Genomic DNA, 17,138 nt, shown 5'->3' on the forward strand with positions numbered 1-17,138 from the left:
AAGGGATGGCTTCCCACAAGTCCTGCAGGGATCCTTGATTCTAATAAATACTGTATGAACTCACAAAAAATATGAAAAATACAGGAGAGCAAAGAAATGTGAACAGGACTCAGAAGAAACAACCAAGAACAAATTTAGATCCCCAAAATAGCAGCTAAGGATTAGTTAGAATAGAGCACAACTGTGAACAAACTACTGACAAAACAAAAAGTGACTAGAAACAAACTAAAACAGTAGGAAAATAGAGCACAAGTATATCAATAATCATAATGAGCAGAAATACATCAACAATCACAATAAACTGGTAAATCTGTAAAAACAAACAAACAACAACAAAAAAAACAAAAGATAAGCCTGAAAAATAAATAAGCTATACTTTGTTTATAAGACATGTCTGAAGATAGGAACCTAGAAAGGTTAAAAGGAATTTAAAAAAAAAAGGTTATATGAAGCAAATATTAATCAAAAGAGAGCTGATGTTGCCATATTCATATAAAAAAACAGACTAAGAACTAAGAATAAAAATCATTATTTGTAATACAGATGGTCATAATACACTAATAGAAGGTTTAATTCACCAGGAAAGTTAAATCAATTTTAAACACATACACACCTAATAAAATGGCCTCAAAATATACAAAGTTAAAATTGATTGAATTACAGGGAAAATTACAGAATATTTTAAAAACAACTTTGACTTAACAGGCATATAAAATTCTGCATCCAGAATTAGAGTACACATTCTCTTGAGTGCAAATAATTTACAAAATAGTTCCAGTTTTTGATCATGAATCATTCTTTAAAAATTTCAAGAATGAGGGGAGGATCCAAGATGACCGATTGCTAACATCTCGGGATTGCAGCTCTCAGTTAAAGAGCAGAGAACTAGAGGACGCCACACTTTCAGACAAATTCAGGTCGCTCACGGAGCAGAAGATCCCCAGTGGAGGAGTCACACGGGTCGCCAGCGCGACTCTTGTGGACGGCGCAGCAGTTTTGATGGCACCTCGGCGTGGCAGCTCTCGGAGCAGAGTAAACAGAGCTGGCTCCCCTTCTGACCGAGGTTTGGAGGACCCACACGGGCCCCCAGCACGACTCCTGAGGCCGGCGCAGCGGCTGTGACGGCACCTCGGCGCGGCAGCTCTTGGCGCAGAGTAAACGAGACTGGTTCCCCTTCTAACCGAGGTTTGGAGCCCCGGGAAGGCAGAGTCGCCTATTTCGGACACAAGAAGGAAGCCAGACAGGAGAATCCTGGGCAGAAGAGCACCATCAGTCTTAATGCCGCTGTTCTAGCCCTGGGAACTAACAACTTGGACGTCCACTCAAGAGACCTAATCTGAAAGTTGGTAATTTCAAAGATGACAAGAGGATAAATTTACAATGATGGGAAGAAACCAGCATAAAAAGGCTGAGAATACTCAAAATCAGAACGCCTCTCTCTCTAAAGTGGATCACAGTTCCACATCAACAATGGAACAAGGCTTGATGGAGAATGAGCGCATCCCAATAACAGAATCACGCTTCAGGGAAGGGATAATAAGAAACTTTTGTGAGTTAAAAGAACATGTTGTAGCCCAACGTAAAGAAACTAAGAACTTTGAAAAAAAGGTTTGATGAAATCCTATTGAGAATAGACAACTTAGAGAGGAGTATGAATGAATTAATGGAACTGAAGAATACAATACAGGAACTCCGAGAAGTATGCACAGGTTTAAACACTCGAATTGTTCAAGCAGAAGAAAGGATATCAGAGGTCAAAGTCCAACTTAATGAAATAAAACAAGAAGACGAGATTAGAGAACAAAGGATAAAAAGGAATGAGCAATGTCTTCAAGAAATGTGGGACTATGTGAAAAGACCAAATTTACGTTTGATAGGTGTACCTGAATGCGACAGAGGTCAAAGTCCAACTTAATGAAATAAAACAAGAAGACGAGATTAGAGAACAAAGGATAAAAAGGAATGAGCAATGTCTTCAAGAAATGTGGGACTATGTGAAAAGACCAAATTTACGTTTGATAGGTGTACCTGAATGCGACAGAGAGAATGAATCCAAGCTGGAAAATACTCTTCAGGATATTATTCAGGAAAATTTTCCTAAACTAGCAAAGCAGGTCAATATTTAACCCCAGGTAATACAGAGAACACCACAAAGATATTCCTCAAAAAGAGCAACCCCAAGGCACATAATCGTTAGATTCACCAGGGTTGAAACGAAGGAGAAAATACTAAGGGCAGCCAGAGAGAAAGGTCAGGTTACCCATAAAGGCAAGCCTATCAGACTTACAGCAGATCTCTCAGCAGAAACTCAACAAGCCAGAAGAGAGTGGGGGCCAATATTCAACATCCTCAAAGAACAGAACCTTCAGCCCAGAATTGCATATCCAGCCAAACTAAGCTTCACAACTGAAGGAAAAATATAATCTTTTATGAACAAGCAAGTACTCAGAGATTTTATTACCACCAGGCCTGCTTTACAAGAGCTTCTGAAAGAAGCAGTACACACAGAAAAAAACAACCAGTATTAGCCTTTCTAAAAATATACCAAAAAGTAAAGAGCATCAACATAAAGAAGAATTTACATCAACGAATGGATAAAACAGCCAGTTAACATCAAATGGCAGTAAACCTAAATTTAAATCGACTAAATCCCCCAATCAAAAGACACAGCCAAAACCCAATGGCATGTTACATCCAGACCCGTTTCACATGCAAGGATACACAAAGACTCAAAACAAAGGGATGGAGAAAGATTTACCAACCAAATGGAGAGCAAAAATAAATAAATAAATAAATAAAAAGCAGGAGTTGCAATTCTCATATCGGATAAAATAGATTTGAAAGCAACAAAGATATAGTGGTAAAAGGATCAATGCAACAACAAGAGCTAACGATCCTAACACCCAGATACATAGAGACTTAGATTTAATGAGACAGAAAGTTAATAAGGATATCAAGGACTCGAACTCAGATCCAGAATAAGTAAACTTAATAAATATTTATAGAGCTCTCCACTTCAAATACACAAAATATACATTCTTGTCAATACCACATCACACCTACTCATAGGTTTAAATGAAACATCGATTGGCCATTATTAAAACCCATTTTTTTCCAGAATAAAGCAATATTTCCATTCACCCTCCCTCTTTCTCTTCCTCTTTCTTCCTCTCCTTTACTCATTTTTTTCTTTCCTTCTCTCAAAAAAAAAAGAAAAAATAAAAAAATAAATAAATAAAAATAAAAAAATAAAAAATAAAAAAAAGAAATCAACTTGTAAACCTCTAGATCCAGGTCGGCAATGTCTCTCTCATTGCTTGATTTCCTTCCTTCCCTTCTCTCCCTCCCTCCCCCCTTCCTCCCTTCCTCCCTTCCTTCATCCCCTCCTTCCTCCCTCCCTTCCTGCATTTCTCCCTTCCTCCTTCCCTGCCTTCCTGCTTTCCTCCCTTCCTCCCAAAAAAAAAAAAAAAAATTTCAAGAATGAGTATTATACAACCATGTACTCTAACTACAACACAATTAAGTTTAAAGATTGTCTAAATACAAAAAAATTTCTAAATATTTGGGAAGTAAAAACCATTCTTCTAAATAATTTGTGAGTGAAAAAATATACCAGAAATCTAAAAATATCTAGCATGATAAGAATATTATATATTAGGCCAGGAACAGTGGCTCACACCTGTAATCCCAGCACTTTGGCAGGCAAAGGCAGGTGGAGTGCTTGAGGGCAAGAGTTCAAGACCAGCCTGGGCAACATAGCAAGACCCCCATCTCTACAAAACAAATGTGTGTGTGTGTGTGTGTGTGTGTGTGTGTGTGTATGCGTGTATACACATGAAAACTGTAGAATACAATAAAAGTAGTGCTTTGACGGAAATTTATAGCCTTATGTTCTGTGTGTATGTGTGTGTGTGTGTGTGTGTGTGTGACACATCCTCGCTCTATTGCCCAGGCTGGAGTGCAGTGCAGTACAGTGCAGTGGTGGGATCTCTGCTCACTGCAACCTCCGCCTCTGTGGTTCAAGTGATTCTTGTGCCTCAGCCTCTTGAGTATCTGGGATTACAGATGCACACTACCACTCTCAGCTAATTTTAGTATTTTTACTAGAGACCTGGTTTCACCATGTTGGCAAGGCTGGTCTTAAACTCCTGGGCTCAAGTGATTCATTCACCTGCCTCGGTCTCCCAGAGTGCTAGGATTACAGGCGTGAGCCACTGCAGCCAGCTGCCTGATGTTCTTAAGTTAGAAAAGAAAAAAATAATTTGAGAAGTAATGGTTTTAAGGTCAAAGTTATTAATTTTGAAAAAGGACTACAAAATAAAGTCAGGGGAACCAGAAGAAAATAGATAATATAGATGTGAACAGAAATCAAGGAAACAGAAAACAAAAGTAATAGGAAGAATCAAAGGCAAAGGTTGGTTCTTTGAAAAGACTAGAAAATCGGGAAAACTTCAAGTGACATTAAATAATAAATACTATACAAAAGAAAAAGAGGATATAACAATCAGAGACATAAAAAACAGACACTTAGCAATAGCTGTATACCAATATATTTGAAAATTTAAATGAAACATAAATTCTTTAAAAATATGTATGTTGGAAATGTCACAGTGGAGTAATAAAAATTTTTAAAAAGATGTGGAAAAAAAAATATATATATAGTTTACCAAATATACTCAAAAAGAAATAACTGAATGAATAATATTACAGTTATTAAAGAAATCAAAAGTTGCAGTTAAAGTATTTTTCTACATCAGATGAGAATACCTCCCAGCTAACAGAAAAATTTAAAAAATAAAATATATCTGGATCTCTTTCTACAAAGAAATAATTATATTCAAACTAAATCTTATAGCTGTCTACATTCTCTCCAAAAACTTCTTTTCTCTTGTTGCACTTCAATTCTTGAATTCTATGACTAGGAAAGCATTAACACTGTATAAAAAAGCATTTAATACCTGCTAACCACCCTTGTTTTTGAGATGGGGGGTCTCACTGTGTCGTCCAGGTTGGTCTCAAACTTCTGGGCTCAAGTGATCCTCCCTCCTGAGTAGCTGGGACTACAGGCAGGAGCCACTGAGCCAGGCCAGCCATACATTTTTGAAAGTTTGCAGAAGAAAAGAAGCTTTCAAAAGCACATTGAAATGGTGAGTTAAAAATTACAATAATAAACTAACATAATAAGCACCTGCTCTGTGACAAACACTGCCCATATTTACTATCATATTTCATCCTTAGAACAACTTTATAAGAACCAGACTTACAGTTTCAGTAGTTTGCCCAAAGTCCCTCAGCTCCTAAGTGCATATAGTCCAGATCCAAACCCTAGTCTGTATGAACTCTTCCATCTATTTTCTAGTACTTATTGATCAGTTAATAAATTCAGCCATCTCCTCACAATGAAGCCAATTTGTTCTGTTTCACATCTCTACCATAAGCATCCATTAAGTTCTCTGGAGTCAGGGTGCTCAATCTGGGCCAGCAGACCCCAAAATAAATTCATGTTATTTGTTATGAGGGGGAAAAACAGACTCTTACGATTATCCTTTGTTATGAAAAAAAAAAAAATCTGTTTGTTAATAGTTCCAAAAAGAAAAGGGTTAACTTTTTGAAATCTATTAAGGATGTGTTCCAAGTGTGAATAAAAATCATTTGATAAAGTTCAAATACAAAACTAGCAACAACTGAATAAATGCCATTTTGTAATTCTCTTCTTCACAAGAGGGCCAGAAGTCAGCAAATTATGGGCAAACTAATATGAGATGCATGTTTTTGTAAAGTGTTATTGGAAGACAGCCATTTGTTTTGGTATTGTCTACATCTGCTTTTGTGCAACAATGGCAGAGTTGAGTACCTGTGATGAGATCCAATGGTTCACAAAGCCACAAATATTTACTCTCTGGCCTTTTACAGAAAAAAGCACTAGACAACCCAAAGGTAGGATTTGCATAAGTGTGTAATTCACTAATTTTTGATAAAAAGTGGATAAATGTCTTGTCTCTAGAATATAACATAAAAATGCCAGAAACTTGGTTTTTACCTTGAAGGTTTTCCTTCTGCAACAATGAGTTGAGTTGATTCATAGAGTTGAAGATGAGAATGGACTCCACAGATGCTCTGTATCGCCCAGAATGCTCACTGCCAGCATTCAGCCCCAGGCTTTGAATCCCTTGGCTGGTCTCCATCCCTTCTAGGAGTGGAAGCTCATGAGGAAGAAAACTGGTAACTATTCTATGAAGAGTCGGCTCCTGAGAATCTGGATCTAGTAACCAGCATGCCACCTGAATAAGATAGCAATGAGAATATTTTCCTGATTTTTTTCAAAGATACTTTTTTGTACCTTTAAGTTACAAGGGAAAAGAAGAAAGCTCATTTCTAACTTCACTCATTTTCATTTAATATTTACTCAGTGGTCTTCCCGAGAAAGGAAAAGAATAATTGTAACAAGACTCATTTTTGGTAGCAATAACAGCAGTAGCTTTCAAAGAAAGAAAAGCTGTAACTATTCCATTACTATAATGCTTGGCCAATCCAGTTCAGCAGTAGGCCTGAAAAACAAGTGTGTCTCAGCAAATTCAAACCACGTGTCTGAAAATGAAGATGGACTAAGGCTAATTTGGGCTAAGCTACTGTAATAAAGATGGGCCTATGTTTTAGGTATCTTTAGTACTTTTGACATCAAAAGAAGTGAGGCATAGTAAGTATTTTACCATTAAAAGTTTATACCCAGAGTTTCAGAAAGCCTCTAGACTTTCCCCTCAGGATGGGGGTCTGTCACCAGGACCATCCAATTATTCATTTGATTGCTTTTTTCGACTTCCGCATGAGACTAGGAGACCTGGAGTTTCTAATACTAGATTAAGCAGATCATTAACTGGATTAGAATAAGAGAATCTAAGCCCTGTTCATAATTCTTACAATTACTTTGTGTCTCAGTTACTTCTTTTGTAGGTTAAGAATAAAGTTTTATAGGGTAATATTAAATGAAATAGTCTGATGTAAAAGTTAATATGTTTCTTAACTGAGTCATCATTATGAAGAGTTTGTCATACTTTGCTTTTATAAAGGAAAGTTCTCAGGAGACAGTAAGTGGATTTACCTCTATGCTAAATGGCCACTAACTACAATCCTTTTTGATATTTTGTTCACACACTTTTCCAATTTTCTGCCTCCACCCTCATGAAGATTTAAAATATCCTGCTATCACAGACCTAAAGCTAACTGTTCTCACATCACTTCCAATTTACTATTAGAAAACTTAGGACTTATGACCCAAATTAAAAATCTCTAGAAAAGACATAAACTTTAGGGCTCAGAATTTGTGACATCTCTGTTTTTATCTACACAGAGGTATTTGGTGCATGAAATTCTATTCTGGGTAGATGAGGTTAATGAATGAATAAATGACTACTCTAAAGACTTAAGCTGCATCATTGAAGCCAAGTAAATACCAATTCACTTAAGAATTAACATTAAAAATGTTGTTTTAAGTATATAAAAATTAAATAAGACAGAGAACCTTTGGATCTTCATAACTTTGCTCCAAGGAGATGCCACAAGAAAGAAGAAGAATTTTATAGCTCTGGATGAAGTCATAGATGACAACGGAACGTTCTTCATCAGATTCCTTCTGCAAGCAAGATTGAAGGTGCCAAATCCTGTCTTTCAAAGTCAGGCTTGGATCAAGAGAAGGTGGAACCAAACTGGCACTAATTTCTTCAAACAAACAAACATACAAACAAACAAAGTCAAAAATTATATCCTTTCATTTGAAGCAGCAATCTTTAGTAGAAAGACTGAAAAAGACTCAGAAGCCTAAGGGTCTGGTTCCATGTGATGAGTAATTCAGCATCTTATCCAGGTCGTATCAGCTATGTAGATGAAGTGCTTCATAATTAATTTAAAAATTATGGTTTGAGCTAAAAGATTTTTAGTGCTCTACTTAATTAGGTGGGAGAAAGTACAAAACATTAATACTTCTAAAAACAAAATTATATTTCCCAGAATGAGGAGTTAAAGACAGGAAAAGTATTTGGAAATAAATTTTAAAGACAGATTCAGTATGAACATATACTATTCTATCAAAAATAAAAAAAGCTTAAGTAACTACTCACCCCAACATATCTTCCTTGAAAACAACTGAAAATATTTCATCGTTACTAAGGAACAGACACTATACAGCATCCTTTAAAATGTCTCCTTATTAATTTTGCTCCTGTACAAAACCAACCTATCAGCTCACAGTCAGATGACAGGGTATTTCCAGATTACATCCTTTCAATTCCAAAGATTTCTCCAAAGTGTATACGATTCAACTACTATAGATCTCTAGCTCAACATTCCCTCTAGATGAGTTTCAGACCCATTCAGTGGGAGGACAAAAGACTGAAAAGAAATTGCCATAGTTCAGTCTTCAAAAGCAAACCCTGAAGGTGGCAAGATGGTCCCTGAGGCGTCACTGCCCCCTCAGAGGAAAAACCCACAGCATTAATAGCCTCGTGTGACAGGCAGGGAGAAGTAAGGAAGTACTTCTTAAAACATTAATTCCAGTTAATATATGTAATAATGTACATGCTAGCTGTTCTCCAAAAAATTATAATTTTTGCTAGGCACAGTGGCTCACACCTGTAATCCCAGCGCTTTGGGAGGCCAAGGCAGGCAGATTACCTGAGGTCAGGAGTTCAAGACCAGCATGACCAACACAGTATAACCCCGTCTCTACTAAAAAAATACAAAACTACCCAGGCATGGTAGCACATGCTTGTAATCCCAGCTACTTGGGAGGTTGAGGCAGGAGAATTGCTTGAAACCAGGAGGTGGAGGTTGCAGTGAGTCAAGATTGTGCCATTGCACTCCAGCCTGGGCAACAAGAGCAAAACTCTGTCTCAAAAAACAAAAAAAAAAACAATTTTTTAAATTCTAAAAATTAATCCTAGGTAAATATCAGGAAACTATTCTAAAAAAAACAAGACAAAAAACAAGATCACTACCCTAATGGACATTATATTAATTATATAGTGATTTAGCCAAATACTCATTACTTACCAGAATGCTTTTGTTCCTTCTGCAATGAAAAATAATAGGCATCCCTTCCACCCCAGCATACTGCCAGTCCAACTACTAAGATATCATCACAGCCATTAACAGGAAATCCATAATCTCTAATAGGAGTTTCCTGAGGTGAGCTAGCTAAATAAAATGAAAGTGAAATAGTTAAAAATCTCTAAAAATAAAGGCATTATATAAACTGTTAAAACAATTATAATAAAAAAACTATCTTTGATAGGCAAAATTTCCAGATCTTAAAATATGCATTATTTGGACAGTCATTTTAAGTGTATGTAAGATCTCTCCAGGCTTCCGATCAATTAAGGTTAACTGTCACTATGAAAAAGCTACCAAAGATTTGTTAAAATAAATCTATAATAATGACTAAATGGGTATTAACTTAAAAAAAGAAAGGCTGCATTTCAAATTTTAGAAATCAAACAAAAATAAAGATCATTTGTATACTACCAAAACTTTGCAGCAAATTCAGCAATCCTTAACTAAGAAATTCCAGAAAAATAAAGAATGTTATTCTTTAGTGAAGAAGTATAATTTTGTATCTAGAGTCAACATTTTTTTCTAAAATAATGTATCTCCAATTTTATAAAGGTCAAGAATCAGTCTGTCTTATTGATAATTATATCCCTAGTACCAGGAAAAAACTGGCACATAGGAACCTAGCACATGTGTATTAAATTAAGGTGAACTTTTTTTTTTTTTGGAGACGCAATTTTGCTCTTGTTGCCCAGGCTGGAGTGCAATGCCACGATCTCAGCTCACCACAGCTTCTGCCTCCGGGGTTCTAGCGATCCTCCTGCCTCAGCCTCACAAGTGGCTGGGATTACAGGCATGCACCACCACACCTGGCCTCTGCCTCCTGGGTTCAAGTGATTCTCCTGCCTCAGCCTCCTGAGTAGTTGAGATTACAGGCATGCACCACCACGCCTGGCTAATTTTGTTTTTTTTTTTTAGTAGAGACAGGGTTTCTCCATGTTGGTCAGGCTGGTCTCAAACTCCCAACTTCAGGTGATCCGCCCACTTTAGGCTCCCAAAGTGCTGGAATTACAGGCGTGAGCCACCGCACCTGGCCTTAGGTAAACTTTTTAAATCCCTACAGCCTCTATTATATAGCCTGATATAGAAAATGTGCTCCATTGTTTCTTGCATGAAAAATGGAAAGTGCTATTCAACACTAAAGGTACATAAAAGTTGTGGCTGACACATCTGCCTATGAATTGAGGATCAGACAAATACTCAAATCTTTATGAACAAATTAACTCATAAAATATTGAAGTTTAATAAATCTAATCAAACATCTGATTTCCACAGCAGGTTTTCAAGCTGACTATAACTAGTCACCATGATCCAGAATGCAGAGTTCATGCAATAAAACAGGACTATACATAGGCTTACTTGACAAAAAGGTTCAACTCTCTCAACACCTGGAAGAGCTCTACAAGGTTTTGGAAGCAATATTTCAGTATACAATTCATGACTATCAATGGAGGTCTAAGTTCTACTTGAGATAAGTCTTGGAAAATGTAGCTAATGTACACTGTGAAGAACATAGTTCAGATTAACAATGTACTTTTGTAATTACATAAGCAAACAAGAATATTGTAATTCAATAGAAAATAATTCATGAGACCAGGCGCAGTGGCTCATGCCTATAAATCCCAGCACTCTGAGAGGCCAACATGGGCAGATCACTTGAGGTCAAGAGTTTGAGACCACCTTGGCCAACATGATGAAATCCAATCTGGTCTAAAAATACAAAAATTAGCCAGGCATGGTGCACATGCCTGTACTTCCAGCTACTTGGGAGGCTGAGGCAGGAGAATCCCTTGAACCCAGAAGACAGAGGTTGCAGTAAGCCAAAATCGAGATCATTCCACTGTACTCCAGCATGGGCAACAGAGAAGACTCCATCTCAAAAAGAAAAAAGAAAGAAAGAAAAAGAAAAGAATTCATGAGCACTGATGATTAATAAAAACCATTATGTCACAACACTAATATACCATAAAAGAAATATCACATTCATATTCAAAATAAATATTGTCTTTATTTTTGTAAACTTTTATTCTACTCTATATTACATGTACTTCTTATACTAGAGGGCAACTACCATTATTAATTTAGGTGTGCTGAATAAATAAGGCTGTTCTACACATAAATCCACAGAGGAAATACATACTACAAACTACAATTTGAATAGATTATATCTAACACTGAGAAGTCTAAATCTTATCTCAGTCTACTGACTAGTTCATAAATATGAAAAAAATAAAAATAAAATCTTACCTTGCTTAAACCTACCACCAATAGTGGCAGTTTTAGAAGATGTTAAACTTCTAATCTTTTCACAAGCTAGTGAGATGGAAAATTGCCTTTTGCATCGCCACTCTTTAATGAATGTTTGAAAAAGATTTCGGTCACTTGCTACATCAATTATGGTCAAACTTTCTGAACTGCTTGAGGCTGGAGTTAACTGTAATCCATCCTGTGATAACTGAAGTGAAAAGCTTGTGTCACTAATAGGGCTATTGTCTTTGAACCCATTTCTCTCTGGACTTAAATCGTGGTTTTTAATATCCGAAGGTGAGCCAAGTAAATAACTTTCACCGGGTTGTAAAACATTCTTAGTTTTCTGAAGGTTTACAGGTGTTTCAAGAATCCCTGGAAAGGTCAGCTTAGAAGCAGATGTTGGAATGGGTGTAGGAGGAATGAGACCATTATCATCAACTATACGTAAGAGGGATGAGGTTTCACCATAATTGGCACTGTTTTCTGGCACCTCAATCTTATTTTTTACTTCATTATTAGAAGAAAATGAATTTTCCTGCACTTGATTTGTCTCCAAGGTTGAATTAACTTCTTGTTCTTCATTTAATTCTGTATTTTTTCCATTCAAACTAGACAAGTTTATAGTCATTTTTAGCTTTTCATTTTCTAGAGGACTGGACACTTTATCTAAAATCATTTGCAGTCCTGGACTTAGATCAAATGATGCCCCTGACCACATGAATGAATTACTTTGCCTGGTCCCAGTTAATATTGATTTTTCAGCCCTTTCATCTTGATCTCCTCCATCTTGATCACCTTGGTGGTGCCCATCAAGTACTGGATCACTCAGTTCTAACGCTCTAGGGGATACTACAGTACGATGTTTCTCTTGTACAGGAAATATATCTGCACTGTCCAAAGCTTCAACCATCTGAACAGAATCCATTTCTGAAAATATAGATTCATATTTGGAAAAAGTCAACTGCTGGTGGATATCTTGATTATCATTTACATTTAACTTTTTAATTAGGTCTTCATGTAGACACAGAGAATCACTAAAATGGTTTGATGGTTCTTCTGAAGGAAGGGGTTTTTTCATTTGCACAACAGATAGTTGTTCTTTTACTAGACAGTCATCACTGAAACTGTCAAATAGTAAACTATCACTCATATTCAAACTCGTTTCAGGAACTGGAAGACATTCTCCTATACCAGTGGGAGTTCTCTTTTGGGGAACCAGAGGTGTAACTGGTTTCACAGTTTCTTGTGTTTGATAAACTTGAAGAAAACTATTCAATTGGGAATCAGTAACAGAAAGTTCATTCTTTTTAAAACAAAGACCATTTTCCTCCAATAGTATCGGAGAATGAAAAATTGGGCTTTCTGGAGTCAGGATCTCAACCCCATGTGAATCAGTGCTTTGTTTCATAGGACCTACAGTCTTAAGGTTCAAATGATCTATGTTTTTCACTCCTAGAGGATGCTGTTCAGCCGGAAAAGTAATGTGACACTCATTCTGAAAAGAGTTCATCAAGTTCTGTTTGACTAAGCTCTTCTGCCTTATCCCTGCTGCCAGGCTGGTATCCTCTGCTCCTAGTTTGGCACTTTCAGTTGCCATCTGTTGTATTATTTTCTCTGACTGAGAATCCAGGTAGAAACTATCTTCAAAATCACAGAGGACTAAACCTGAGTCAGCAGCATTATTTCTATTTTTGTTTGTTGTATAATCACTTGTTTTTTCTTGTAGTCTAGAAATATTTAGAAAATTCTCATGTTGGCCTCCTGATTTGCTAAGTGCTCTAGTTGATAGAAATACTCCACTGGGTATCTCAGTTCTGCTTATATCCTCTCCTAATGCCTGAAAATGACTTGGATTATTTTCCTCTGTATTAAGCTTTATCCTTTCACAATTGACAGTAGTAACATTTAAGTCTCCATTTATGTAACTACTGACTGCCTCACAGGGCATTTGTTTCTCTATTATATTTTTCTGTTTGATAAAAGTGCTTGTCTGTTCATTAGATTGCTTTTGAGGGTACCGGTTAATAGGATGGGTGTCATGGTGTTTCACATAAACATTCTGGTTTTTTGAATCATTTTGTATCAGTACTTCATTAATTTTTTCCACCTCAACAGCTTTATCTCTGCCTTTTTCACTAACCACATTAGTGACCTGACAGGTCCCATTTATACTCTGAGATCCTGAAATGAAATGTTCCACAAAATTATCATTAGTTAGTGAACAACTTTGCTTTATTTGTAATGTGAATGATGTTTTGTCATCTTTTCCCACACCACTCAAATATATGTTTTTAGCAAATGGCCCTGAACTTCTACATCCTGTATTCTCATCTAAGCTAAATGAGTCTTCACAAAGCTTAGAATTAGACAGAGTCTGTCCTTGTAAATTGATTCTACATGCTCCAGAGCCTTTCAGAGGGCTGCTGTGCCTGGATTGCTTGAGACGCTTTCTGTGTTTCCAAGATTGAAAATTTCTACTCATCTTTTCTGAACTAAAATTCAAAGGTGCCTTTTTTGTTTTTTCTGAAAAAGTCTGGACAACTTTCTTAATGCTTATTTCCCCCTCATTCTTAGAGGCTCCTGGCTTCTCTTTATTTATATCCAAAGAAGCCCGTTTTCTTGCTCTGAAAATGGAATATTTCTGATGTTCTTGATTCCCATCCTGGAAATTACAATTAAAGGAACTTGTATGCTCTTTACTTTTATTTAAGTCTTGCACTGTATTTGGTGAATGCTTAATATAAGAATCAATAAATATTGTGTTTTCATTCTTTGATGTTATTTTTTTATAAGAACTCTTAGTTTGGGATATAAATGTGTGTTCCTTTACTTCTGACTCACTATGAGTCAATGAACATGTACTAGAATATGCATATGGATTCCATTGCACTCCCATTTCAACTAAGTCCTGCTGCAGAATCATTCTGGCTTCTTCCACTATAAGGGCTGCTGCTTCCCTTTCAGTTAAACCTTTTCTGCCAGTCACCCAGATAGTTCGCATATTCCGACGTTCTTCAACTGCTTCCTCTTCCTCATCCACTGCCTTCCGGGCACTACATAAGGAGATGGGAAAAGACAGAAATGAATTAATTCATTCATACAGCAAATATTTATTTATTTATTTTTATTTTTTTGAGATGGAGTTTCGCTGTTGTTACCCAGACTGGAGTGCAATGGCATGATCTTGGCTCACCGCAACCTCTGCCTTCTGGGTTCAAGCAATTCTCCTGCCTCAGCCTCACGAGTAGCTGGGACTACAGGTGCACACCACCATACCCAGCTAATTTTTGTATTTTTAGTAGAGATGGGGTTTCACCTTGTTGACCAGGATGGTCTCGATCTCTTGACCTCGTGATCCACCCGCCTCGGCCTTCCAAAGTGCTGGGATTATAGGCGTGAGCCACCACGCCCGGCCTAGTAAATATTTATTAAACATTCAATCTGAGCTGTTCTAGGAACTGAAAAATAACAATGAAGAAGAGAGAGAGAGCTCTATCTGCTCTCATGGAACTTAATTCCAGCTGGGGAATTCAGAAAATAAACAAGAGTTTTAAGTGCATTCTATATTACCTGGTGATAAGAGTTGTATACAAAAATGAGGCACAAGAAAGGAGTGGGTGGTTCTGTAGTTTTTAAATGGCATAATCAAGGAAGGCTTCACTAAGACAGATTCTTTAAGTAGAAGCCTTTAAAAAAGTGAAGGCCATAAAACAGTCATTGAAAAACATCCAGCCAGGTGCTGTAGCTGATGCCTATAATCCCAGCACTCTGAGAGGCTGAAGAAGGTGAATCACTTGAGGCCAGGAGTTCAGGACCAGCCTGGCCAACATGGTGAAACCCCGTCTCTACTAAAAATACAAAAAAATCAGCTGGGCGCAATAGCGAGCACCTGTAATCCCAGCTGCTTGGGAGGCTGAGGCATGAGAATCGCTCAAACCTAGGAGACATTACAGTGAGACAAGATCATGCCATTATATTCCAGCCTGGGCAACAGAGACATACCCTGTCTCATTTAAAAAAAAAAAGCGGGCATGGTTGCTCACACCTGTAATCCCAGCACTTTGGGAGGCCAAGGTGAGTGGATCACCTGAGGTCAGGAGTTCGAGACCAGCCTGACCAATATGGTAAAATCCTATGTCTACTAAAAATACAAAAATTAGACATGTGGTGGCATGCACCTGTAGTCCCAGCTACTTGGGAGGCTGTGCACCTGTAGTCCCAGCTACTTGGGAGGCTGAGACAGGAGAATTGCTTGAACCCAGGAGGCAGAGGTTGCAGTGAGCCCAGATCACACCACTGCACTCCAGCCTCGGAGACAGAGCAAGACTCTGTCGAAAAAAAAAAAAAGAAAAGAAGAAAGGAAGAAAGGAAGGAAAGAAGGAAAGGAAAGAAAGAAAGAAAACAAATCCTTCTACACAATACACAATATAAACTCTGGACAAAATATTTGAAGGGACTAGAAAACGAAAAAAGAAAGCAGAAACTGGAGGGGAATTGAGACTTGGAAGAAAGAAACGGCAGTGGGTGAATTTTCACTTTTTACCTGAAGGCAGGGCCCAGTCAGCACCCTGTAGGTTGGCTAAAAACTCAGATAAAAACCTAGAGTCCACTGACTGAAAGAAGTCAGAAGAGAGCTAAAAGTAACTACATTACTTAGAAATTGAAGACAGTCAAGAACAGATAACTAGAGAAGAACAACTCCAAATTCTTCAGATAAACTCTGCCCAAATCTCTGGCTGACCTCTAAACTGTGCAAATGTGGACAGATTCCAAGTGGCCAGTTAAATGTCTAAACCAAGGGTCTTCATTCCCCTAGCTGTAGACCAGTACCAGTCCCCAGCGTGTGAGGAACTGGGCTGCATAGCAGGAGGTGAGCTGCTGGCAAGTGAGCATTGCTGCCTGAGCTCTGCCTCCTGTCAGATCAGCTACAGCAAACCTTATAATGAACTGCCCATGCAAGGACTCTAGGTTGTATGCTCCTTGTAAGAATCTAATTGTTTCATCCTAAAACCAAACCATCTCCACCACCTCACTACCCCCACCTCCACACCACACCCCCACCACCCCCTGGTCTGTGGAAAAATTATCTTCTGTGGGGAAGAGATATCCCATCCCTTCCCACACAGGTTAAGGTCTCAGAGCTGGGAGTCAGGTTTAAAATGAGTGGGAGGGAAGAAACACTGAACTGGAAATGAAATTGATGCTTCCATCTAGAACAAATTGTTTAATACCTGAAAATAAAACTGGTTGTTAGTACCTGAAAGTAATGAAATACCTAAAGGATCTGCCTGAGATTTCATGTAAGAGTGAGTTCAAAAAAACAGGTGTAGAAAAAATAGTTAAGCTTTCCTTGATTTATATACTGAGTCTAGCCCATTCAATAAATGGTTATTCAGACATAAACACAGACAAAAAAAAAAAATCAAGGAATCTTCTCACAAATTGTTTTGAGGAACTAGCATTCCAAAGAACATTTCAGAGGAATGTATTCTAAAATGTTCTTGCCTAAAGAATGTGTAAGATGAGCCCCAGATATATAATGAAATCACATTAAAATTATCAAAATCCATCAAAGCAGAAAGCATTGATACCAAACTTGCTCAGTAATTTTTTTTTTCTTGAGACACAATCTTACTCTGTCACCCAGCCTGGAGTACAGCAGCACTATCAGAGTGCACTGCAGCCTCAACCTCCCAGGTTCAAGCAACCCTCCAGCCTTACACTCCCAAGCAGCTGGGACTACAAGCACATGCCACCCACACCCAGCTTTTTTTTTTTTTTTTAGT

At 37.6% G+C, this 17,138-nt stretch overlaps 1 protein-coding gene across 19 annotated transcripts in view; it reads right to left on the reverse strand.

Moving 5' to 3' along the window:
• LOC100402421 (DNA polymerase theta) overlaps window positions 1-17,138 on the reverse strand; it is a 126,241-nt gene that overhangs the window by 55,559 nt on the left and 53,544 nt on the right. For 18 of the 19 annotated variants that reach the window (XR_013527600.1, XM_078352042.1, XM_078352040.1 and 15 more), the window contains 4 exons: window positions 11,350-14,405; window positions 9,046-9,189; window positions 7,520-7,716; window positions 6,041-6,281 (listed from right to left, as the gene is read on the reverse strand). Coding sequence is in view for 17 of the 19 variants with exons in the window: in XM_078352042.1 (XP_078208168.1) it covers window positions 6,041-6,281; window positions 7,520-7,716; window positions 9,046-9,189; window positions 11,350-14,405 (3,638 nt within the window). In the remaining 2 variants the exon portion in view is untranslated. Of the gene's footprint in view, window positions 1-4,958; window positions 5,126-6,040; window positions 6,282-7,519; window positions 7,717-9,045; window positions 9,190-11,349; window positions 14,406-17,138 lie in introns of all 19 variants that reach the window. The other variant, XR_013527601.1, reaches the window with a different exon arrangement.

This window comes from Callithrix jacchus, chromosome 15 (genome assembly GCF_049354715.1).
Source record: "Callithrix jacchus isolate 240 chromosome 15, calJac240_pri, whole genome shotgun sequence".
Taxonomy (NCBI): domain Eukaryota; kingdom Metazoa; phylum Chordata; class Mammalia; order Primates; family Cebidae; genus Callithrix; species Callithrix jacchus.